Consider the following 25294-nt stretch of genomic DNA (forward strand, 5'->3'; position numbering starts at 1 on the left):
GTAAGGAGGTTTGAAATGACGTCATACAGATTATAGGTTTGACATGACGTCATACAGATTAGGGGTTTGATAAAGCCTTTACAACAGTGACTGCAATCGATGACGTGACGTCATACAGATTAAAGGTGTGATAAAGCCTTTGCAACCGTGCTGATATCGATATCATCACGGGTGGCTGATACAGCACGCTTGCCAATGATTGTATTACATATACAATTTATCTGTATTTACTACTAAGTATATAATAAATATAGTTATTTACTATTGAGGATAATGCCTGGCAATAATATAATGTAATAATGCAATAATATTTTAGATACAACACTGACTAGCACCCAAAGTACACCATCAGTTGATACTACCACCATGACCACACTGATGCCACACAATGCCACTACGTCTAGAATATCAACTTCTCCTGTCGCTAGTAACATAGGTAAGGCAGTCTGTCTAAAACATAGAATACCACTGTATACCAAATTATCTACTGTAAATATAGAAATTAAAGCGAGGTTTTTTATAATGCAAATAATGCGGCAGTAACAGGTTCGCAATAATAAAAATTTGCATTCATAATTTCAAAATTGATTTTCATTCATTAAAGTTTTGCAATCACATTATTTATGATTAGATTTTCAATTTGCCAATGGTCAAGGATTAGCATTATTAAAGGCATGCAATAATTTCTAAATTTACAATATTTCCACTGTCAATATATATTTGTCCCTCTGATGACATGTCATAGGCCTGTCATAATATAGGTAAGAAAAGGCAGTTGGTCTTAAGCATATAGAATACCACTGTACATGGAAGAATCTACTTCCGCTGTCCATGTATATTTGTTCCTCATGTCTTTCTACGTCTGTGATAATACACTGTGGATTCATTATTATTCATGGGATACCAATTTTTGTGGATTCATTATTATTCATGGGATACCAATTTTTGTGGATTTGGTAGGTAAAGGTTGACATTTAAATGTTCAATGAATTACAAATTGTCTATATATATGCATGTATGCATGCTTTTGTATAACCATGAAATTAAATATCCACAAAAATAGCAGTTTTACTCAATACACCAAAATTGGTTCCAATGGAATTAAACGAAGCCACAGTAGGTAAGAAAAGGATGTCTGTCTCAATTAAAGCATAGGATACCACTGTAATTACACCAAAATATTTACTTCTGCTGTCGATGTATATTTTGTTCCTCTTAACAGAAGTTCCTCTTTAAACTTTGCTTTAAACAATTCTATAATATCTGTTCTATGCCCTTCATTCTGTTGGGAACATAACTAATATTTCTTTATTGTGGAAATAGTATTGCAGAACATTTCTTTCTTTTTGAACTAGTGCTATTTTTACAGCTACAATTAAAACATTATTGCCAAATTTGCATAGATTATTCATGACAAAACACTGTTTTGTAAATAAAAAGATATCCATGAGATAGAACTTTGAAAGAAAATATGAGAAGATATGTTTTATAAATTAATATGCTAAGTAGTTAATAAGCAGCCTGTGGAATCTCATTCTAAATTTGTACGATCACGAAAAATAATTGAATTTAATTGGATTAAAAAATTACAGACAGTCTATCCTCTCGGTCTTAATGACAATATCATGGGAATTGGTAATATATCTAGAACAGATTCTGTTAACATTTTGAATATAGTTTCTAAAACAGTTCGTAAAAACCGTTCTCATGGGCGTAGAATAAATCGCAATCAAAGAAAATTTGGTAATAACAATACAAATATTTCGGACCTAATTTCAATTTCCAAAAACAACGGTAGACATTATCTATTAACCAGGCTCTGTTCTTTGCCTGTTAATAAATTACATCAAATTTTGGAGGAATGCAACACAATTTCATATTGCAGTCCTAAGTATGAAATCGTCCAAATTATAATTGCATATTGTTATTCTAAACTGTTTCCCAAAATTGATCGCCCTGAAGATCACAAAAAACATTTTATTAAAATCAAATATGTCAATAAAGGTTTTGATTTTGTAAATATTGCCGATACTGTAAATTCAGAAATTATTGTGAAGTTTTTATTATTGCAAAAAATGCGACAGGACAAATTCCTGGCTATTTTGATAATACTGAACTCCCTCTTATTTGTTATGTTTACAAAAAATCTACCCAGAAATATGTATTTAATTACAGTGAAGTGTGTAAAGATGTTAATATCAGTGACAATACACCTACTTCATGAAATTGCAGTAATTCCGAATACATTTATGGCCCCAGTTCCCATGTTATAACAGGAGACCTGAACATCGTTCGTGACCAAGAGTTGAAATCATTCCTCAGTAAAGGACCTAAATATCGTCCCCTGTCAATTATTAATTGGAATGAGTGTCGTAACATCATCCACGACTCACTCCGTACTTATTGCTCTAAATGCATGAATAAAACGAGAAAAAGCTGACAAGAAATCATTAGATTCTTTTTTTAATTCGGTAATGAACATAGTGGATATACGTATTCAACATTTTAAAGATCGGTTTACTCTTAACAACAACCATAATAGCCCAGTTTCTCGTATCAAACATAAGATTAAAGAACTCGCCAAGGAATTTGTTTTTGTCCCGGCTGATAAGGCTACTAACAATATTATTATTGTCTGATGTAAATTTTACATTGAGGTTCTACAAAAGGAAATCACGAATTCACCAACATTCCAACTGACTCCATTTTCGGAAAATGACATCTGTAACAAACATAAACTTTTAGCTACCTCTTTACAAGCAGAACCAAATACAATGAAAGTTCCAACTATGTACTGGCTTCCGAAGCTGCACAAAACTCCTTACCAATATAGATTTATTTCGTCTTCAAGCCATTGTTCCACTACTAAACTATCTATTCTACTTACTAGTACACTTAGTACAATCAAAAATCTGGTAATAAATTGTTCAAATAAGGCCTTTGAAAATAGTGGTATTAATTACTTTTGGAGTGTCAAAAATTCGTTGGAAGTACTTGATAAATTGCATGCTTATATTGGTGATTTCAAATCTGTTCAAAGTTTTGATTTTTCTACCCTATATACCACTTTGCCTCATAATCTTATTAAGAAAAAAAATTCACACACCTGATTAAATAGGCATTTAAAAAGTCGGAATGCAAATATATTTGTTCAAACTCTTTTAGGTCATTTTTTAGTAACAACAAACAAAAGAACTATGTCAATTGGACCTGCTTTGATACTATAACTGCCCTTGAATTTTTACTAGATAACATTTTTGTTCGCTATGGAGATTCCGTATATTGTCAGGTTATCGGAATTCCCATGGGGACCAACTGTGCACCACTTATTGCAGACCTGTTTCTGTATTGTTATGAGTTACAATTTATGACTAGAATCAGCAAAGACCCATCGAAACAACATCTGGTTCAAAAATTTAATAACACTTTTAGATATTTAGATGATATATAATGACGACTTCAGTACGTACACTAAAGAGATTTATCCTGCCGAACTGACTTTTAATAAAGCTAATACTAACAATGAACACTGCCCTTTCCTGGATCTTGATATCTATATCTTTAACGGGAAGCTTAATACCAAAATTTATGATAAAAGAGATGATTTTTCATTTCCTATTGTTAATTATCCATTTTTAGATGGTGACGTTCCCTTGTCACCAACTTATGGTGTTTATATATCTCAACTTGTTCGATTCGCTCTTGTATGTAACAACGTATTTGATTTCATCGAAAGAAATTTCTGAATTACTGAAAAATTATTACACCAGGGTTTTCGATATCACAAACTAGTCAAAACATTTACTAAATTTTATCATCGGTACAAGGACATCGTTCATAAATATAAATCAACATGCAGACATCTTACTGTAAACCGGGAAATTTCTGCGCCGTCTTTTTTTCGTGATTTACCAACAAAATCTAGATTCGCGCCGTTTTGAATTCGCGATGTCCCGGTCGGTGTCCTATGTAAGTATTTTTCATAAATGATTTGGAAACTGTACAGTGTTAATAAATGTATTTAAATCAAGTGATAAAACCCATAAAAATTCCTTTTTGTCGGTTCACATTTAAAACTATTAGTCATGTTTGCTTGTAAAAACACAATCACAATAATCAAAGAGGAATGACCAAACTAAGAGTGAATTAAATGCTGACAGAATTACTGCTTATTAGTTAATATTTTAATCTGATTGATCTGTGCAGCAGATACAAGGGTAATCATTTTAAAACTGATTGCCAGGTGGCATTTACATAACTGTAACGATAGTTGTTTATTTAGCAATATCCGTAATGTCCAGTTGGATTAATAAGAACTATCATGAGATAAGGTTTTGATATCTAACACTGACTTTACTTTAGAAATAAAGTTATGTTTTGCGGTATAGATCTGCATTTCCTATTGACATATGTTCATGTATGGTCTTCATATTCGTGTTCTGATTTCCTTGAAATGTTTGCGGTCGATTTATTTTCGCATTTTTCAACTCCTCACCGGGAAAATAGCGAAAATAAAACTGCCGCGAAAAATTTCCCTGTTTACGGTATACGATCAGGTATTTCACATCCAATATTTTATGGTAATATTTTTTACAAAGCACAAAAATGTCGGCATTCACCTCAAAAGCTAACCAAACCTTTAAACAGACTTATTAAGAAGGGATATAGTTACGATACTGTTGTCAGGTCATTAAAGATTGCATATTTTTAGTATTAATATTGATTCACTCATAGGGTCTTTGCATCGGAAATAAACACATTTATTCTAAAACCAGTTGTTGGCATAATACGGGTTATGTTCTTCTCATATATTTTATGATGGTATGATACTAAACCCCTAACGGGAGGGATTGTACTTGATTTTCATATGATGAAGACATAATCTTTCAATCAGTTTAATTGAGGTCTGGAGCTGGCATGTCAGTAACTGCTAGTAGTCCTTTGTTAATTTATGTATCATTGTCATTTTGCTTAGTTTCTTTTGTTACCTATTCTGACATCGGACTCGGACATCTTTTGAACTAAGTTTTACTGTGCGTATTGCTATGTGTTTCTTTATTCTACATTGGCTAGAGGTATAGGGTGAGGGTTGAGATCTCACAAAACATGTATAACCCCGCCACATTTTTCACCTGTCCCAAGTCAGGAGCCTCTGGCCTTTGTTAGTCTTGTATGTTTTTTAATTTTAGTTCATTTATATTTTTTGGAGTTTAGTGTAACGTCCATTTTCACTGAACTAGTACACAATTTTATTTAGGGGCCAGTTGAGGACCACCTCCGGGTGTGGGATTTTCTTGCTGCGTTGAAGACCCATTGGTGGCCTTCGGCTGTTGTCTGCTCTTTGGTTGGGTTGTTGCTTCTTTGACATATTCCCCATTTCCATTCTCAGTTTTATTGTTTTCTTGCTTAAAGAAAAAAATGAAAATTTCTTTAACATTCCTTTTTACAATTTTTACTAATTGAGTTATCTCCCCTTAAATGGCTTAGTTGAAAAATAGATTCAATTTAACACAAATATTTGGTATTTGTTAAAAAAGTCTAAATAATGCAATAGATCACTTATTTTTCTTTATTTGAATAAACAGTCTCAGTTCTATGTCATTTGGTCTATGGTGGAGAGTTGTCTCATTGCCATTGGCAATCATACCCCATCCTCTTATTTTCATATTTGCACATTGATTGCCAATCTATCTCAAAATTTGCAGATTAAAGCAAAGACCTAGACCAATTGAGTACTGCTATTTCACTGAATCCAAGATGGCAAATACAGTTAATCTACCTTAAATAGATACTGTTTTTAAGATTAAGCCTGGAAAAGCTGTATATATTTTGCCCACATAAACAATTACACTTTCACATGAAGAGATACTTAATGTATAATTTGTTGTAAACATTGTTTTTTTCTTAGAAGTGCGGCTTGTTAATGGATCTAACTGCTTGGAAGGAAGAGTAGAAATAAAAATAAATGGAGTATGGGGAACTATATCTACATCTAATGCACCATTTAGTTCCAGGGAAGCTAGTGTCATCTGCAAAGTATTAGGATTCAGGTGAGAGTTAAACATTTACTGTCTGGAAGCCTGGTGTCATTTATAATCGTTTGCTATTAGGTGAGATCTTACCTTTAAAGAGGCTAGTGTCATCTAAAATCGTTTCAAGTTTAAGGTGATATTTTGCTGTCAGAAAGGCTGGTGTCATCTATAAAAGTTGGTTTCAGGTTAGATTTCTACTGTCAGAGAGTCTGGTGTCATCTATTAACAGTTAGTTTCAGGTGAGGTTTTAGTGTCAAACTGGCTAGTGTCATCTATAAATAGTTGGTTTCAGGTGAGATCTTACTGTCAGTGAGGCTGGTCAGGTGTCATCTATAATCAGTTGGTTTGCAGGTTAGATTTTAATGTCAGAGAAGCTGGTGTCATCTGTAAACAGTTGGTTTCAGGTGAGCTTATAGTGTCAAACAGGATAGTGTCATCTATAAATAGTTGATTTCAGGTGAGATTTTACTGTCCGAGAGGCTGGTGTCATTTGTAAAAAGATTGTTTCTGGTGAGATATTACTGTCAGGGAGACAAGTGCCATCTATAAATAGTTGGTTTCATCTGAGATCTAACTGTCTGAAAGGCTGGTGTTATCAGTACAAAGATGGTTTCAGGTGAGATCTTATTGACAGAAAGACGAATGCCATCTATAAATAGTTGGTTTCAGGTTAGATTTTACTGTCAGGGAGATAAGTGCTATCTGTAATCATTCGGTTTTAGATAAGATTTTGCTGTCAGAAATGTTAGCTCCCCTGAGATCTTACTGTCAGGGTAACAGGTGATATCTATAAATAGTTGGTTTCACTTGAGATCTTACTGTCAGAGTGGCTGGGGTCATCTGTAAAAAGATTAATTTCAGGTGAGATTTTACAGTCAAAGTGGCCAGTATCATCTATAAACAGTTTGTTTCAGGTGAGGTTTTAATGTCAAACAGGCTAGTGTTATCTATAAATAGTTTGGTTTCAGGTTAGATCTTACAATCAGGGAGACAGGTGTCATCTATAAACAGTTGGCTTTAGGTTAGATTGTACTGTCAGAGAATCTGGTGTCATCTTTTGAAGTTGGTTTCAGGTGAGGTTTTAGTGTCAAACAGGCTAGTGTCATCTATAAATAGTTGGTTTCAGGTTAGATCTTTCTGTCCTAGAGGCTGGTGTCATCAGTAACAAGATGGTTTCAGGTGAGATCTTACAGTCAGGGAGACAGGTGTAATCTATAAACAGTTGGTTTCAGGTTAGATTTTACTGTCAGATGGACTGGTGTCATCTATAACCAGTTGGTTTCAGATGAGATTTTGCTGTTAGAAAGGCTGGTGTCATCTATAAAAAAGTTGGTTTCAGGTTAGATTTTTACTGTCAGAGAGTCTGGTGTCATCTATAATCAGTTAGTTTCAGGTGAGGTTTTACTGTCAAATAGGCTAGTGTCATCTATAAATAGTTGGTTTGAGGTTAGATCTTACTGTCCGAGAGGCTGGTGTCATCAGTAAACAGATGGTTTCATTTGAGATCTTACAGTCAGGGGGACAGGTGTCATCTGTAAATAGTTGATTTCAGCTGAGATCCTACTGTCAGAGAGGGTCATGATATCTGTAAAAAGGTTAATGTCAGGTGAGATCTTACTGTCATCTATAAACAGTTACGATTCAGGTGAGATTATAAAGCCAGAAAGGCTAGCATCATCTATAAACAGTTGATTTTAGGTTGGATTTTACTGTCAGAGAGGCTGGTGTCGTCCAAAAAAGTTGATTTCAGGTGAAAGCTTACTGTCAGAGAGGCTGGTGTCATCTATAAACAGTTGGTTTTAGGTTGGATTTTACTGTCAGAGAGGCTTGTGTCATCCATAAAAAAATGATTTCAGGTAAAGGCTTACTGTCAGAGAGGCTGGTGTCATCTGTAAACAGTTGGTTTCAGGTTAGATATTACTGTTAGAAAGGCAGGTGTCATCTATAAACAAATATGTTCTGCTCACAATTTTCTACCAAGTCTTTCCTTAATTTCTGTTTTGTTAAAAAAAAGTTTTGGCCTTGGTGGCTGAGTGTTTAAAGTAGGTTGTGTGTTCCACTTTAATCTTAATTGACGAGGAATACAAGTTGTCCTGCCAAATGTTGTGTTTCTTTCGAGCACTCAAGCTTCCTCCACCGATAAAAAACTGGCTGCCATGATTCAGCCACGGGAGCTTAAAGTGGCATTAAATACAAACAATCAATCAATAAAAAAGGTACTAATCATCAATTTTTATTTTAGCGGAGAAGGTGCAATACCATATCAGTATGGGTATTTTGGACAAGCAGATAGCACAGTACCTATATGTTATACCTATTTGTATTGCACTGGTTCTGAATCGAGGCTGGAGGACTGTTCCAAACAAAAATATGCTGTTCTTAGCCATTACTATGATGTGGGTGTCAGATGCCAAGGTATGTCTGCAGGCACACACACAATTATGTGGATTCATTTTTTTGTGGATATGATTACTGTGGATTCATTATAATTTGTTGAATACCAATTTTTTGTGGGTTTCATTGGTACAGGTGAACCACGAATTTAAATGTTCAATGAATTACAAATATTTTATAGGGTTGTATGCAGACATTGGTAATTAAAACCAAGAAATCAAGTATCCACAAAAATGCCAGCTTTCCTCAATCCATGAAAATAAATGAGCAGTATCATGAAAGAAGGAAAAATAGTACTGTCTAGAATGCTAAAGTTTTCAGGGCTTTGATTCAAACTATATTAACAGCTTAGTAGAAAATGAATTTAAGTTTTTAATACTCCATAAATAATGATGTATGAATAGTATTATGACATGGTGTATGGGGATAAGTCAAGGTCATATAGTAACTAAAAAGTAGATCTAAATTTGTGAAGAAAAAGGGTTTCTGGATGCTAAACCAAAGTCTACATATGGGACTGCAACCTTATACTTGCATCAATGGTCACATTTAATGAGAGAAAAATCCCTATTGATTTTAGATTAGTATGTCAAATGTCAAGGTCATAGCTACTACAATTAGACTGAACTTTGTGCTAAAAAGTGGTATCTGGATACTTAATGAAATATTACATGTTGGATTGCAACCTGACATAAAATAAGAGGAAGATCATGGTTAATTGTGAGGTAACTATGCCTATGGTCAAGGTCATATTTACTAAAAATAGATTGTAAGAAAAATTATAGATTTGTGGATATTCGATTTTAACTGAGTCTATTATTTCAACTTGGAATTTTTTTTAATTATGGAATTTACATAATTTCTTGTGCTTGAAATTTTTAATAAATTCCGTGTTTATTCTGTATTTTAATGTTCTGTGCGTCGCACAACACTTTCTATTACAAAGAAGATAGCACATTTTCAATAGAATGTACTGTGCAGCGCACAACATTATCTATACAAAATACATTGTATGGAAAGTGTTATGCACCTCTCAAAACATCATAATACAGAATAAAAATGAATGTTGATTGATATAATAATATTAATAATAAATCTATTATATATCTTTTCAGGTATATCTGAGTACTATTGTTCATTCAACTCTGATTGTATGTTTTTGTCAAATACATCATCATCTGTTTTCTGGCAAAGGTATTCTGTAAGTAGAATCAAGTAGGACTTTGAAACAAGAAAAATCTTTAAATATAGAATTAATTAATCGATTGAATGATGGCTGCTTAAGGATGTACTTAGGTGAGGTTTTGGAATTTGTGTCAAGTGTTCGGACTCCTTGGGTTTCCCCCTATGATACAAGGTAAAATATTTTGCCCCATAACACCCATTTATCTTTTTATATACGACTTAATAGCTCATAAAAGGTCATTCACCAAAATTTACTCAGATTCTAGATTTCTTTTCTTTTGATTTGAGACCCATATAATACCAATGCAAATATAAGGTAAATGTCTGAGTCAGCCTTTTCCCGCAATATTTTAAAAATCAAATATCTCGAAAAGGAGCTGCATAACCTATCAATATTTTTAGCTTATTTTGTTCCTTAACTAAGACTCTTCTGACTAGTAGTATCAATTTTAAATTCTTGATTTTTTTAATTTCACCTAAGTACATCCTTAATGTCAAGATATAGCCTCTTTTGTCTCATGGAAGTGGCTCTCCTTAAGTGCAGGAAGTCCTGTGTTTCAGGCTGAGTCAAGTCAAACCAAAAACTGCTTGTTTAGAACAATACATTTGAATATTTAAAAAAAAAATTAAAATAAAATTAGAGGATCAATGATTCCATTTTCTTGCTATACAACAGAATAAGAACTTTTGAAACATAGTCTCTTATGAAATAAATCAATGCAGTTGATGACACTTTTCAATGGAAGTATTGATTGATGGATTGGTGTTAAACACCACTTTCAGCACTATTGTGCTATTTCGTGGCGTTCACTTTTTATTGGTGGGGAAAGCCTGAGTGCCTGCATGGAGAGAACCACGACCTTCAGTACGAAAACAAAAAAATCTTAGTCAATTATGATTGGAGTCGAGCGCACCTGCCACGTGCGGGATTCGAACTCACAACCTCAGTGTTAACAGGCTAGTGATATAGCAGTTCAACTACTTAGACCACTTGGCCGCCAAGGCCCTATTCAATGGAATTCAAGTAAAATATTGATAAAGAATCTGTACATTTATGAAACATATCTTAAAGATGTTTGCTCCACTGTTTCAAAATAACAAGTTTTAAAGATTGTTATGACTTGATAGTACATGTAATACTATACAAATAACGGAACTTAAATACACCAGAAAAAATGAAAGGTCTGTGATCTTGCTTTTGAGATATTATCAATTAAAAATTTTGGCAGGAAATGATTTTCTGTTGATTTTTCTTACATTTAACATTGACACCGTTTTACTTTCTATCAAAAGTAACAAGGATTTTATAAGATTTTCAAAAATGGCTTTTTTAAACTGTATGTAATAAAATTATGAAAAGAAAAGTAGGGGTTAGCGATCAAAATTTTAATTACTCTTTTAAATATGGTAAAAAAAAAGAAAGTTCCGAATATCTGACTAAAAGTCAAAAACAAGAGTAGCAAACATCCTTAAGATCAGAAACATATATGTACGTTTTAATATAAATAAAATTGAGAATGGAAACTGTGAGGGAATGTGTCAAAGAGACATCAACCCGACCAATGGGTCTTCAACACAGCCAGAAAATCCCACACCCGGAGTCTCTGGCCCCTAAACAAAACTGTACTAGTTTAGCAAAATAAATCTGTTTTTATTTTTAAAATAGTTTCAATTGTGAAGAAACTTATGTATGTTTGTGATATTTCAGGGTTGTACACCATCCACTGGTACTGGTCCCTGCACTGGTCATGATGGCAACAGTTCAAGTTATTATATATTTCTAGAAACCAGTAATGGGACAACTGGTTACTCAGCTTCACTGAACACAACAGCTTCCTTTGATTGTAAGATTTATTTTTAGATCTCAACCCTACCACTTTTTAATCTTTATCACAAGCAAGATGCACATATAAAAGAACACACAAAAGCCTTTTATACTATATGCAGTATGAGTTTTGCCGTACAGTGACCAACAGATGTGAAAAAAAGAGACGATAGATACCAAAGGGACATTCAGACTCACAAGTTGAAAATAAACTGACTACGCCAAGGTTAAAAAAGAAAAAGACATACAGACAAACAATAGTACACAAAACACAACATAGAAAAACTAAAGACTAAGCAACACGAACACCACCAAAAACTGGGGGTGATCTCAGGTGCTCCAGAAGGGTAAGCAGATCCTGCTCCACATGTTAGTACAAAACCGTTAATAAGTCTATTTCGGTAGGTCACATTCGGGGAAAAGGGACGGGATTGTAGTAACAACATTTGGAACATATCTGCTATTATCTGTGATAGGATATTCCATAACCGTCAACCAACTCGTGATGGCGTCTGTAAAACTTAAGAAGGGTTGATTTCAACTTCATCGTCATTTGGTCTCTAGTGGAGAGTTGTTTCATTGGCAATCATACCACATCTTTCTATTTTCTTATATACAATAAAAACCTGTACAAGAAAAGCATTATCTCTAAAGATAACTGTATAATAGATTCCAACAACACTTAATGAATTACAAATTATTTCACAGTTACTAAATAACTTTTCTTATAGGAATTTGTACATTTTATCTAATTTATTTGCAGGGACTCCTAGATGCCTTTCTTTTTATTACCACATGTATGGTTCTACTATAAACGAGCTTCAGGTTAAAGTTAGAAGTAGTACTAATATGATTGGAAGCGTTGTTTGGTCCAGGAAGTATGATCAGGGAAATATTTGGCATTCTGCCAGTATTGACATTCAAGCTGTTTCAGCATTACAGGTATATAGGCTTACATATTCATTTGGCCTATTTTTTTAAACTTTTTTAAATAAAGCATCACTGATGAGTGTTTTGAAGACAACCCAAGTCAAACTGAACTGCTATCATAAGCAGTTTATTAGCTGTTATTTACCAGTTCTTCATATTTTAGCAGTCTTTCAGCTGTTCATAGCATTCCATCTAATAGCAGTTTGAGAAACTGCCTTATTTCACCATTTCTTAGCATTCCTCTTAGCATTCATCTTAGCATTCATCTTAGCAGTCTGGATCTACCTTTAAACTGTTGTCAATTTGTCAATTGGACAACAGTTCCCAAGTCAAGTTGAACTGCTATCATTAGCTGTTTTTTAGCTGTTATTTACCAGTTCTTCATATTTTTAGCAGTCTTTTAGCTGTTCATAGCATTCCATCTAATAGCAGTTTGAGAAACTGCCTTATTTCACCATTTCTTAGCATTCCTCTTAGCATTCATCTTAGCAGTCTGGATCTACCTTTAAACTGTTGTCAATTTGTCAATTGGACAACAGTTCCCAAGTCAAGTTGAACTGCTATCATTAGCTGTTTTTTAGCTGTTATTTACCAGTTCTTCCTATTTTTAGCAGTCTTTTAGCTGTTCATAGCAGTCCATCTAAAATGTTCACCATGTTCACCATTTCTTAGCATTCATCTTAGCAGTTTGAAAACCTTCTTAAACTGCTGTCAATTGGACAACAGTTATGACAACAGTTCGATAGCAGTTTGATAGCAGTTTTGGTTTTAATCTTTGTTACAAAAATGCTTGAATCTGGCTGTGTTTTCAGCTTGAAAGTAAACCTTTATTTGAAGATTATTTGATCATTTTCAAATGTGCATTTTGGCTCCAAGCTGTGTGTAAATACTTGCTGGTGAAAAATTGTATTTTTGTCAATAATAAAGTTTAATATTTTTGCTAAATGGAATACTTTCACACACCTGCACTACAGTAAGTTGAAGTATAGTTTAATGCATGTGTATTTTATGACTAACTTTGTACAGGAAAACAGAAATCATACAGAAAGCCCAAAAAAAGGGGGATAGTTGTTTATTCACATAGAATATCTGGTTTACAGGATTGTGATAAAATACTAGCATAAACTTACAGTGCAAGATGTTATTTGAAAACAAAAAAAGAAAGAATATTTTGATATAATTTTGTAAAAAAACCAAAAACAATCATACTCAAGAGTTGAAAAAAAGGGGGAGGGAATATTAGGGAAACCTAGGCTGCAAATAGCTGATTGGTTAGTATTGACCAAACAGTCCATTTAATGAACTTAATATACATGTATGTTTCTTAAGTTTGTTTCAGAAAGTGGAAACATAATATATTACATGTATTAAGAAATTAAAAAGAGGAGATAACTGTTGTCTTTTGGTCCACATGAAATATATATAGAGAGAGGCTTCAAATTAGTAGTATACATTTGGTAATTAAAGAATAATATAAAAGAATAACTTTTAATCTGAAAATCACTTAGTCATGGTAATTAATAGTCTCTAGTAACCACTCTTATTGAATAAGTTGATTTTTATAAGCACTGATATTTAAAGTGCATTCTTAACTGTTCCTATTATTTGGCTACTAACATAATTAATAAGGGGTCTAATGCCAGGTACAGTACTCACAAAACATTCTTACAGCCCCTTAACAAGTCTGTGATTGTATTAAAATAGCGTCATTTGATTGCAGTCTGCTAAAGTTACAAATATAAGTTACTACAACTTTTTGAAATTTCAACAAGACTTAAAATGTTAGTTTTTTATTTTTGCATTCATATCTTATACACTGTATATTCATGTACATGTACCTTCGTTTGTATTCCAACTTTTGGCAGATCTGATAGCATTCCATAGCAGTTATTAGCAGTTTAGAAAACCATATTTGGATGAACAACTTAGCAGTTTGTATGAATATTTGTTATTGATAGCTGTTATTATAGCTGCACCTCTAGCAGGAAATTCCGAATGTTAGTTCGGAAATATAAGTTCGGAGTATTCGAACTTTTCCGAGCTACAAAAAAATAATTTCATGCAAAACAAGAGAGTTCTCATGAATATTCAGAGAAAATAGCAGTTTTGTATCTCATTTAAATTTTTCTTCAAAAATATCTGCTAAATAACTGTGAAGGCTGAATAAACTGCTAAGAAGCTGCTATGGAATGCTATTGGAATGCCTATATGCAAATTAACCATTGCCTTGAATTTGGCAACTGTGAATGCTAATGAACTCACTCACTCGGGCGGCTAAAGAACAGCTGTCAAGTAAGAACTGTGAATGCTAATAAACTGCTGTCCACTTTGACTTGGGTAAACATGTTTCTCGTGTACAAAATTTTAATCCTGGTATATATCTTGAGTTTATTTTAGAAATTTTTGAGAATTATTTGATTTCTTTGTATTGGAATTGGAAAAAAAATTCACAACAATACATGCCACAAATGTTCGGGAATTAATTTTTTAATGCCCACGCCACTGAGTGGCCCAAGAAATAGTGTCCCCGTGTCCAGGCATCCTTTGGTCTGGCCATCCTTCTATCATTCTGAAATCAAACAGTTGTCCAGACTTTTTTGTGAGGTGTGGGCATTCTTATCCTACTGACATATCTGTTATGTATTGAGGGTATGTACATTAAATTTACAACTGTCTCAATATAAATAACATTGACAATGATAAATTAACTTGTATTATTTTACACATGATAGCCAAATTGAAAATTTTCGTCACATTTTTCTCAGGAACTACTTGACAAGGATTTCTGAAATTTGGTTTCAGGGTTTATATAAGTCAGCTTTACCATGTGATGCGTTTTCATCACTCAACAACTTCCTGTTTACCGAAATATTACGGCGGGGGTATCATCAGTGAGCAGTAGCTCACAGTTTTACTTGTTCTCATTGTATTCTATATATTTGATTCATTTTCTGTACAAAATTACATTTATACATATAGTATCATATAACAACATGTACTTCAGGGATTCTTATTTCTATATACCTTGTTCTGAAGATCTGATCCAACCGACAAAACTTGTCGACCATTATAAGTTCCTGTTTACCTAGGTGTTTTCAATTTTGAGGTATTTAATTATTTTTATTTGACAACCCTGCATGCCATTGGTATCCATTTTTACAACACAAAATTTAGGAGGTGTTGGTTTAGCAGTTCCTTTTTTTTCTTTTTAGAAATTTGATAATATGAAATCTTTAATATGTATTTTTCAGATTCAGTTTATTGGAATAAGTGGTTCACCATACACTGGAGATATAGCTCTGGATGAAATTAAGCTTGTGAGGGGAACATGTAGTATGTATCAACATTAGGATATAGAAACTTTTTTTTTTAAAGATTTACAAGGTTGTTGACTTTTGACGTCTCTAAAAAATTAAGTTTTCACCAAATATCTTAAAGGTAAGATCACTAGAATGTTAAACAGACTTAAAATTAGGTAATTTTGTGGAGCTTAGATTTCACAATTTCTTGTGTGTTAAAGCATGTTCAGGTTATTTTACATTTTTTATATTTATCTATATGATCTTGCTAAAAGATCAAATTGAAGTGAAGTTTTATTTTTGTATTTTTATCTTCATTTAAAAAGTAGAGAAAATAAATCTTTTGCTAAAATTTCACCTCACTTCAAGTTTAAGACAACCCCTAGCACCTGTTTGAGCGGAATTCTTTGCAAAATGACGATCATGCCACACCTAAGCATGAACCACCAATTTTAATGTTCAAGGAAGTGCAAATCTTCTATAGAGTTGTATGCAGACTTTGGCAAAACCACAAAATCAAATATCTTGGAAAATACATTTTTTTCCCCAATCAACGAAATTGGCACCCACAAAAATAATGTGTGACCCATAGAAGTCTTTAGATTTAAATTTATATCATGGAGAAAATGATACTCCATTGTTCACCAATTGCGGTTAAATGTATAATCCTAACAAAAAGAATGGAAATGGGAAATATGTCAAAGAGACAACAACCCGACCAAAGAGCAGATAAAAGCTGAAGGCCACCAATGGGTCCTCAACGCAGTTAGAAAATCCCACACCCAGAGGTGGGCTTCAGCTGGCCCCTAAATAAAAATGTGTACTAGTTCAGTGAAAATGGACATCATACTAAACTCCAAAACATATAAATGAACTAAAATTAAAAAACATACAAGACTAACAAAGGCCAGAGGCTCCTGACTTGGGACAGGCGCAAAAATGCAGCGGGGTTAAACATGTTTTGTGAGATCTCAACCCTCCCCCTATATTATACCTCTAGCCAATGTAGAATAAAGAAACACACAGCAAAACACACAGTAAAACTCAGTTAAAAAGAAGTCTGAGTCCGATGTCAGAATACTGGTAACAAAAGAAACTAAGCAAAATGACAATGATACATAAATTAACAAAGGACTACTAGCAGTTATTGACATGCCAGCTCCAGATCTCAATTAAACTGATTGAAATCCCTCCCGTTAGGGGTTTATGATCATACCATCATAAAATATATGAGAACATAACCCGTATCATGCCAACAACTGGTTTTAGAATAATTGTGTTTATTTCCTATGCAAAGACCCTTATGAGTGAATCAATATTAATACTAAAATATGCAATCCTTAATGACCTGACAACAGTATCATAACTATATCCCTTCTGAATAAGTCTGTCTAAAGGTTTGGTTAGCTTTTGAGGTTAATGCCGACATTTTTGTGCTTTGTAAAGAATATTACCATAAAAGATTGGATGTGAAATACCTGAACGTATAAGATGTCTGCATGTTGATTTATATTTACGAATGATGTCCTTGTACTGATGATAAAATTTTGTAAATGTTTTGACTAGTTTGTGATATCAAAAACTCTGGTGTAATAATTTTTCAGTAATACAGAGATTTCTTTCGTTAAAATCAAATACGTTGTTACATACACGAGCGAATCGAACAAGTTGAGATATATAAACACCATGAGATGGTGACAAGGGAACGTCACCATCTAAAAATGGATAATTAACAATAGGAAATGAAAAATCATCTCTTTTATCATAAATTTTGGTAATAAGTTTCCCGTTAAAGATATAGATATCAAGATCTTGGAAAGGGCAGTGTTCATTGTTAGTACTAGCTTTATTTAAAGTAAGTTCGGCAGGATAAATCTCTTTAGTGTACATACAGAAGTCGTCATTATTGAGAGCCAATATATCATCCAAATATCTAAAAGTGTTATTAAATTTTGGAACAGATGTTGTTTCAATGGGCTTTGCTGATTTTAGTCATAAATTGTTACTCATAACAATACAGAAACAGGTCCGCAATAAGTGGTGCACAGTTAGTCCCCATGGAAATTCCGATAACTTGAAGATATATTGAATCTCCATAGCGAACATAAATGTTATCTAGTAAAATTTCAAGGGCAGTAATAGTATCAAAGCAGGTCCAATTGACATAGTTCTTTTGTTTGTTGTTACTAAAAAATGACCTAAAAGAGTTTGAACATATATATTTTGCATTCTGACTTTTTAAATGCCCATTTAATCAGGTGTGTGAATTTTTTCTGTTTTCATAAAACATGCAAATGAGTTCACTGCAAAATAAATGAGTTAATAAGCAATACTGATTAGTTACCTGAATATTTTTTACAGATTCAATATCAGACTTTGTATGCCCAGCAGATGAAGAAGAACCAGGGGTTAACTGTACTTTTAGTAATAAAGAGGCTTGCAACTATACCATAGAAAGTATTGAAGGGGCTACAACCTGGCAGTTTAAAAATTACTCTTCATCAGGGCATAACCTACCTTCATCTGATGTAAGTGGCAAATTTTTTGGTAAGTAGTAGTGATTTTGTATAGAATTTCAACAAAGTATTAATAACACACAACAACTGAGTAAAAACAAAATAAAATCATACAACTGAGCAACAACAATATTAGATAACTCAACCGAGCAAAAAAGTATAAAATTACACAACTAAGCAAGAAAAGAATAAAGTTAAACTGCAACTGATCAATTACATCACAATCAATAGTGTGAAACTACTCTTCAATTCAGTAAAAACAGTAAACTCCTTTTTTTAGCTCACCCGTGCCTGAAGGGCCCCATGTGAGCTTATGCCATCACTTGGCGTCCGTCGTCGTCTGTCATTGTCGTCTGTCGTCGTAAACTATTTCAAAAATCTTCTCCTCTGAAACTACTGGGCCAAAACCTTCAAACTTTAACTAAATGTTCCTTAGGGTATCTAGTTTATAAATTGTATCCGAAGTTTTGATCCATCGACAAACATGGCCGCCATGGCTAAAAATAGAACATAGGGGTCAAATGCAGTTTTTGGCTTATATCTCAAAAACTAAAGCTTTTAGAGCAAATCTGACAGGGGCAAAATTGTTCAATTGGTCAAGATCTACCGGCCCTGAAATTTTCAGACGAATCGAACAACCCATTGTTGGGTTGCTGCCACCGAATTGGTAGTTTTAACAAAATTTTGCAGTTTTTTGTTATTATTTTGAATATTATTATAGATATATATAAACTGTAAGCAGCAATAATGTTCAGCAAAGTAAGATCTACAAAAAAGTTAATATGACCATAATTGTCAATTGACCCTTTAAGGAGTTATTGCCCTTTAAAGACATTTTTACACAATTTGTTCATCAAGTTTGCTAACATTTAAAAATCTTCTCCTCTTTAATACAAGTGAGCGATTCAGGCTCTTGAGAGCCTCTTGTTGCATTTTATAATTATTAAATAAATATCTGAAAGAATTTTGCCACAAATTCAGTAATTTAACAGTATTTTTACATAATTTGAATAGGTTTTCATATATTTTCATGTAGGATATTGTATCTATAAGAGAAAAAAAAATGAAAACAAGTAAAATTTTCCTACATATCATTGAGTGTTGAGATGTTTTAAATTTATTATATTTTTGTTTTATGTATAGGATATTTCTACTACCAGAATAAAAATGGAAATGAAGGAGATTCCGCAAGGCTCCTGTCACCAATCTTTACATCTTCGTCTATGTCAACATTACAATTTTACACATACTTTGGTGGCAGCGATGTTGGTTCACTACAGGTTTCCAAAGTTAATGGCAATGGTCAGAGATCTTTGCTATGGAAGAGAGAGGGGGAACAAGATGAAGGATGGTTTATGTCCTGTGTCCCCCTCGCACAGGAAGGAGATTTATCGCTAGAGTTTTTGGCATCTCAGAGCAGTGGTGATGAAACAGTGATCGCTGTTGATAATGTGACAGTCTCAGATGAACCATGTCATTGTAAGATTATATTCATAATTTATTATATATCATTTTACTGTCACACAGACTTTTTTGTGATAATGGGAAAAAAATTCTGGTTATATTTTGGCTGAGTTTATAATTAAGTGCCAATCTGCCCAGGAATCAGGCAGTGGGGAAAACATGACAAACAAAACCCATTCAAGTTGTTATTAATTTATGTTCAAAATGTATAATGGTGCATGAATAGAACATTCGTTTCCTTTTCCTGTTCTAGTAATTCAAGATATAATTTGGTTGAAATGCACTATATAAATTAACAATTTAGGGGAGCTAACTCTGTAATTTGCTATCATTCTAACCAAAAATTATCTAGAGATTCTTGAATTACCAGACACACAGAAACAAATGACCTACATTGTACCATTTCTAAGTTAGAATGAGGGTAACTTCAAAATAGGATGGTTAGGTTGGTGGGTTTTTTTCAGCCATGTTTTGAAATTTTTCTAAATTGCCTGATTCTTACAAAGACTGGCACATAACAATTACCCAAGTTTTGAAATGCAATGTAATGGATGGTTAATTTTTTACAAGTACATTTTTGTGGCTTGAAATGTGCATTGCAAAAATTGGATTGAGTGAAAAAATTCTTGTTGTGCAATAGTAATAAATTCATTTTATTAATTTTTACATCAATAAGTCTTCAATTTGTGAAATCATTCATAGAAAACCTGGATAATTGCTTTAAAGTAGACACAACGATAAATATTTTTGAAAATATGTAAAGAAATATGCAATCAAAATCATACCATATAGTAAGCTATAAAAGGCCATTGAATTATCAACATGTGAAAGAAACTCAAAATAGAAAACCTACAGACTGATTTAAGTTAATAACATGAACCCAAAAAGAAATCCTGCTGCAAAAAGAAGATTTGTTATTTCTTGCACTAATAATTTTGATTTGATATATGGTGATAGTAAAAGAAAAGATTGCATTTTTACCTAGACCATAGACAACTTTACTGTTGATTCATTTATTTTCTTTGGTACCAATTTTTGTGGATTGAGGAATAATTCTATTTTCTTGGGTATTTGACTACATTGTTTTGCCAAAGTCAGTGTGAATAAAAGTTAAAATTTGTGGTTTTTTATACCCATTAAATTAAAGCATGTTTTAATTATAATCTACAGTTGGAATTTCAGAAGAGAAATGTAAATTTGACCAACCATTTATCTGTGGATACAGTGTAAACTGTTCCTGTACACTTCCATCACACACTTATAAGTGGATAAGACATACTGGATCAACAATATCTAAACAGACAGGACCAGACTCAGACAGTGATGGTACAGTATAGCTTTAATCTCTAAAGTGATAAGTAAAAGATGTATGGGGCCTATGTGTAAAAAATCTCCGATTGATAATCTCAGATATATAACTTCTACGTCATTTGGTCACTGGGGGAGAGTTAATTGTGTCATTTTGTCACTAGGGGAGAGTTAATTGTGTCATTTGGTCACTGGGGGAGAGTTTATTGTGTCATTTGGTCATTGGTGGAGAGTGCATTGTGTCATTTGGTCACTGGGTGAGAGTTTATTGTGTCATTTTGGTCACTGGGGGAAGTTTATTGTGTCATACGGTCACTGGGGGAGAGTTTATTGTGTCATTGGCAATCATTCCTCATCTTCTTTATGTTCATAATGATCGCAGCATAGCTAAACTCTTTCTCCATGATAAGCAATAGATTAATGGGGTCTACATGTGATAATACTTGGATTTATGTCCTCAGACTATAATCATACAGCATAGCTTTACTCTTTCTTCATGATAAGCAATAGATTAATGGAGCCTACATGTGATAATACTCAGATTAATGTACTCAGACTGTGATCATACAGCATAGCTTAACTCTTTCTTCATGATAAGCAATAGATGAATGGAGCTTACAGGTGATAATACTCAGATTAATGTACTCAGACTGTGATCATACAGCATAGCTTAACTCTTTCTTCATGATAAGCAATAGATGAATGGGGTCTACATGTGATAATACTCAGATTAATGTACTCAGACTGTGATCATACAGCATAGCTTAACTCTTTCTTCATGATAACTCCATAAGCAATAGATAAATGGGGTCTACATGTGATAATACTCAGGTTAATGTACTCAGACTATGATCATACAGCATAGCTTAACTCTTTCTTCTTGATAAGCAATAGATGAATGGGGTCTACATGTGATAATACTCAGATTAATGTACTCAGACTATGTTCATACAGCATAGCTCAACTCTTTCTTCATGATAAGCAATAGATTAATGGGGTCTACATGTAATAATACTCAGATTTATGTCCTCAGACTATGATCATACAGCATAGCTTAACTCTTTCTTCATGATAAGCAATAGATTAATGGGGTCTACATGTAATAATACTCAGATTTATGTACTCAGACTGTGATCATACAGCATAGCTTAACTCTTTCTTCCTGATAAGCAATAGACTATTTTCATATTACCGACTTTTGACTCCGGATTATATAATTTGTCGACTGGTTACCTTGGACATCATGGTACTCGGTCAAGTAAGAGCAACCAAAATAAGTAAAATCAAACATATAATCGGTGTAATTTGAGGGGAAAGTTTACTGTTTTCCGATGATTTTGTAGTGAAAAAAAAATGTTAAGCAGGTAATTTTCCCCCAAATTGTACCGATTGAAAGCTTGGTTTTACTTCTTTAGCTTGCTCTTACCTGACTTGGTACCATGATGTCCAAGGTAACCAGTCGACAAATTATATAATCCGGAGTCAAAAGTCGGTAATATGAAAATAGTCTATAGATGAATGGGGTCTACATGTGATAATACTCAGTGTAAATGAATATTTTCGGTAAAATGCTCTGTTTTTATTGATATATGTACTGAATCAAAATAAAACTTTTGATGATTGTTTTTAAATCCTACAGAATATTGGCTATCTGACATCTAATGTGTTGTCTTTATAAATGTTTAATCCTACAGTATATTGGCTATCTGACATCTAATGTGTTGTCTTTATAAATGTTTGTTGCTTGAAATGTAGAATTAAGTTGTACAGTCAGAGAACAAATTCTGAGTTATTTAAGGAATGACTGTAATGATTTTTCTGTCTATGAAGAAATAACATCAAAAATGTGGTGCACACTGAATAACCCGTGTATGTCAATGAGCTGACAGACAAAACACTGTCAGCTAATCAGAAGACGCGTTACATCCAAAATTAAATTATTGTGGTATAAACAATATGTTGGAAAATTAAAAGAAAAATTGTGGTCACTGTCCTGGTTTTCTCGTTACATAACAAAAATTAATATGTATATTTCAACTGAGTTATCTCCCCTTGTATAAGTTAAAAATTAAGGATTGAAAAAAACAATTAAAATTAATCTTGTTAAAATTTCTTACCTGAACATTTGTGATTTTTCAGGATTTTATATGTATGCTGAAGCAACATATGGTAACCTTAGTGATGCAACAGCCTTAACTTTCCCAGAATTTAAAGCAACAGGAAGTCAGAAACTTCAGTTTAAATACCATATGTATGGTAATGATACAGGCACATTATTGGTTCAAGCCAAATATAAGGGAGATAATTCTCTAACAACAGTCTGGACTTTAACTGGTCCCCAGGTGAATGAATGGAAGCAGATTTGCATGCTGCTTACTATACCAGCTGGCACAGATGTAGAATTAAGTTTTGTAGCAATCCATGGAGATGGTCCCCTTGGTGACATCGCTATAGATGATGTTCTAGTTACAGAAGAAGATTGTCCCCGTAAGTTTGTTTTGCAAATTATTTAAAATCTTTTTGTTTTAAATTTTCTTTGGAGTTCAGTATTTTTGTTATTTTACTTTACCTTTTTAATTGTTAAGAAATAATTATTAAAAAAAAGTTAAAACACACTTACCATATTCTTCTTAAACCAAATTTGATGTGATCCTTCAGATCAGTATGTGGTTTTTTTATACTTTGTGTATATAAAAATGAGGATACTCAACAGCTATGATTATCAATACTAGAATGTTTCAGATAACTTGACTTGTTTAAGATACCTTGATTCTCTTTATATGAAAATCTTTAAATTTTAAGAAAATAATGTTGGCTTTTGGTAAAAAATCATTTAATGCTGGAGGACAGTTAAATTTAAGTATTTTTTCTAAAATAAATAAATTTGACTTGATTTGAATGATGGTGATATTTTTAATTTTTCATAAATAGATGGTAATGTAATGAAAGTTTGTTAATTTGATGAATATACAGTTTATTTATGTAATTTCAGATTTAGCATCATGTGACTTTTCCTATGGGTCATGTGGCTATCTTGTTACGTGGAATGATTACCAGGTGAAGTGGGTCAGAGGTCAAGTTAATGATGTTCCAAATAACACCATTGCAGGTAAACATAATGACATTGAAATTATAATTGTTAAAAAATTACTCATGTATTTAAAACTTTACATTTTTTTTCTCAATTTTCTAATAGTGTTTATGTTTTCGCATTAGAAAAGATTCAACATGTTTGTGACAATTTGTACTGACATTGTTTTTCAAAGGTTGCATAAATAAATTGCATGCCAAAAGTATTTGGATATTAGTTTATAAGGATAAAGTTAATTAAAACACACACTCATGTATAATCTTGTTCTTTCCAATATTGTATTTAACATTAGTAAACTTTTAAAAAAAATATTACTATTACAGGAAGCTACTTTTATGCTACAAGTGACAGTTCAAAAGAAGGTAGTCATACTTTTCTTTTCACAAAATTTTTCAAAGCTTTTGGTACAGAGAGTGTTACATTTGACTATTTGAACTCTCGTTATACAAAGTTTGAAGTTGGATGGATTAATGAACAATCTGGTAATACTACCATGAGTAGCATAGAATATAGTGACATCAATATTTTACTTACAACAACTAGTCAAGCTGATCAGTGGACAAAGAAATGTATAAGTTTGGGTGCTGTGACCTGGAAAATATCAATAGTATTTGTACATACAACTACTGTTTGGAACACTCAGATAACTGCTGTGGATAATGTTGAAGTATCAACAGATGGTTGTAACAGTAAGTTTGAACCTTGCAACAATCATCAGTTCAAAGTTAAACTGTTATAATAAATAATTTAATATTTAACATAATTATTTACTTTAGAACACAAATAAAAATTAAAAAATGCTGATCATTATGATATAGAATTTATTTGTTGCATAAATGAGGTAAAACAGATCCTGCAAGATTATAATCAAGTAACTTTATTTTAAACTGGATTTTAGATATTATACTTAGCTAGCAAACCAAGAGTTTTGTCTGTAATTGAATTGTGGTGCTATTTTCAATGTGAACGATATTCTGAAAAATAACAGACAATACAAAAGAAAAAAACTTGCAAAGAGAAATGACAGCCTGTGAAATAAATTTTCTATTATATTCATGCTTTTTTCACATTTCTCGATCTGTGTGATGAAAATAATTCTCTCTAGAGAAAACTTTGTCTGATGACGTCACATATATAGAACACTACTTTCAGCAAATCTTTGAAAAGGAAAGATAATATTTGTTTAGATATCGTCTAAAAATCATTTGAGAAACAGATTCTACTACCCTCAACAGTTAAATTTTAAATAT

General features: G+C 32.8%; 1 protein-coding gene across 3 annotated transcripts in view; it reads left to right on the top strand.

The window, feature by feature from the left end:
* The window catches only part of LOC127723375 (MAM and LDL-receptor class A domain-containing protein 2-like), a 210865-nt gene that overhangs the window by 27865 nt on the left and 157706 nt on the right, over nt 1–25294 (top strand). For all 3 annotated transcript variants that reach the window (XR_007992046.1, XR_007992047.1, XM_052229951.1), the window contains exons 7-19: nt 317–436; nt 5909–6050; nt 8275–8447; nt 9542–9627; nt 11320–11455; nt 12200–12378; nt 15618–15699; nt 18027–18212; nt 19325–19660; nt 20816–20971; nt 23093–23440; nt 23946–24062; nt 24368–24733. Coding sequence is in view for 1 of the 3 variants with exons in the window: in XM_052229951.1 (XP_052085911.1) it covers nt 317–436; nt 5909–6050; nt 8275–8447; nt 9542–9627; nt 11320–11455; nt 12200–12378; nt 15618–15699; nt 18027–18212; nt 19325–19660; nt 20816–20971; nt 23093–23440; nt 23946–24062; nt 24368–24733 (2427 nt within the window). In the remaining 2 variants the exon portion in view is untranslated. The remainder of the gene's footprint in view (nt 1–316; nt 437–5908; nt 6051–8274; nt 8448–9541; nt 9628–11319; nt 11456–12199; nt 12379–15617; nt 15700–18026; nt 18213–19324; nt 19661–20815; nt 20972–23092; nt 23441–23945; nt 24063–24367; nt 24734–25294) is intronic.

The sequence above is a fragment of the Mytilus californianus genome, unplaced genomic scaffold, assembly GCF_021869535.1.
Source record: "Mytilus californianus isolate M0D057914Y unplaced genomic scaffold, xbMytCali1.0.p SCAF_13, whole genome shotgun sequence".
NCBI classification, from domain to species: domain Eukaryota; kingdom Metazoa; phylum Mollusca; class Bivalvia; order Mytilida; family Mytilidae; genus Mytilus; species Mytilus californianus.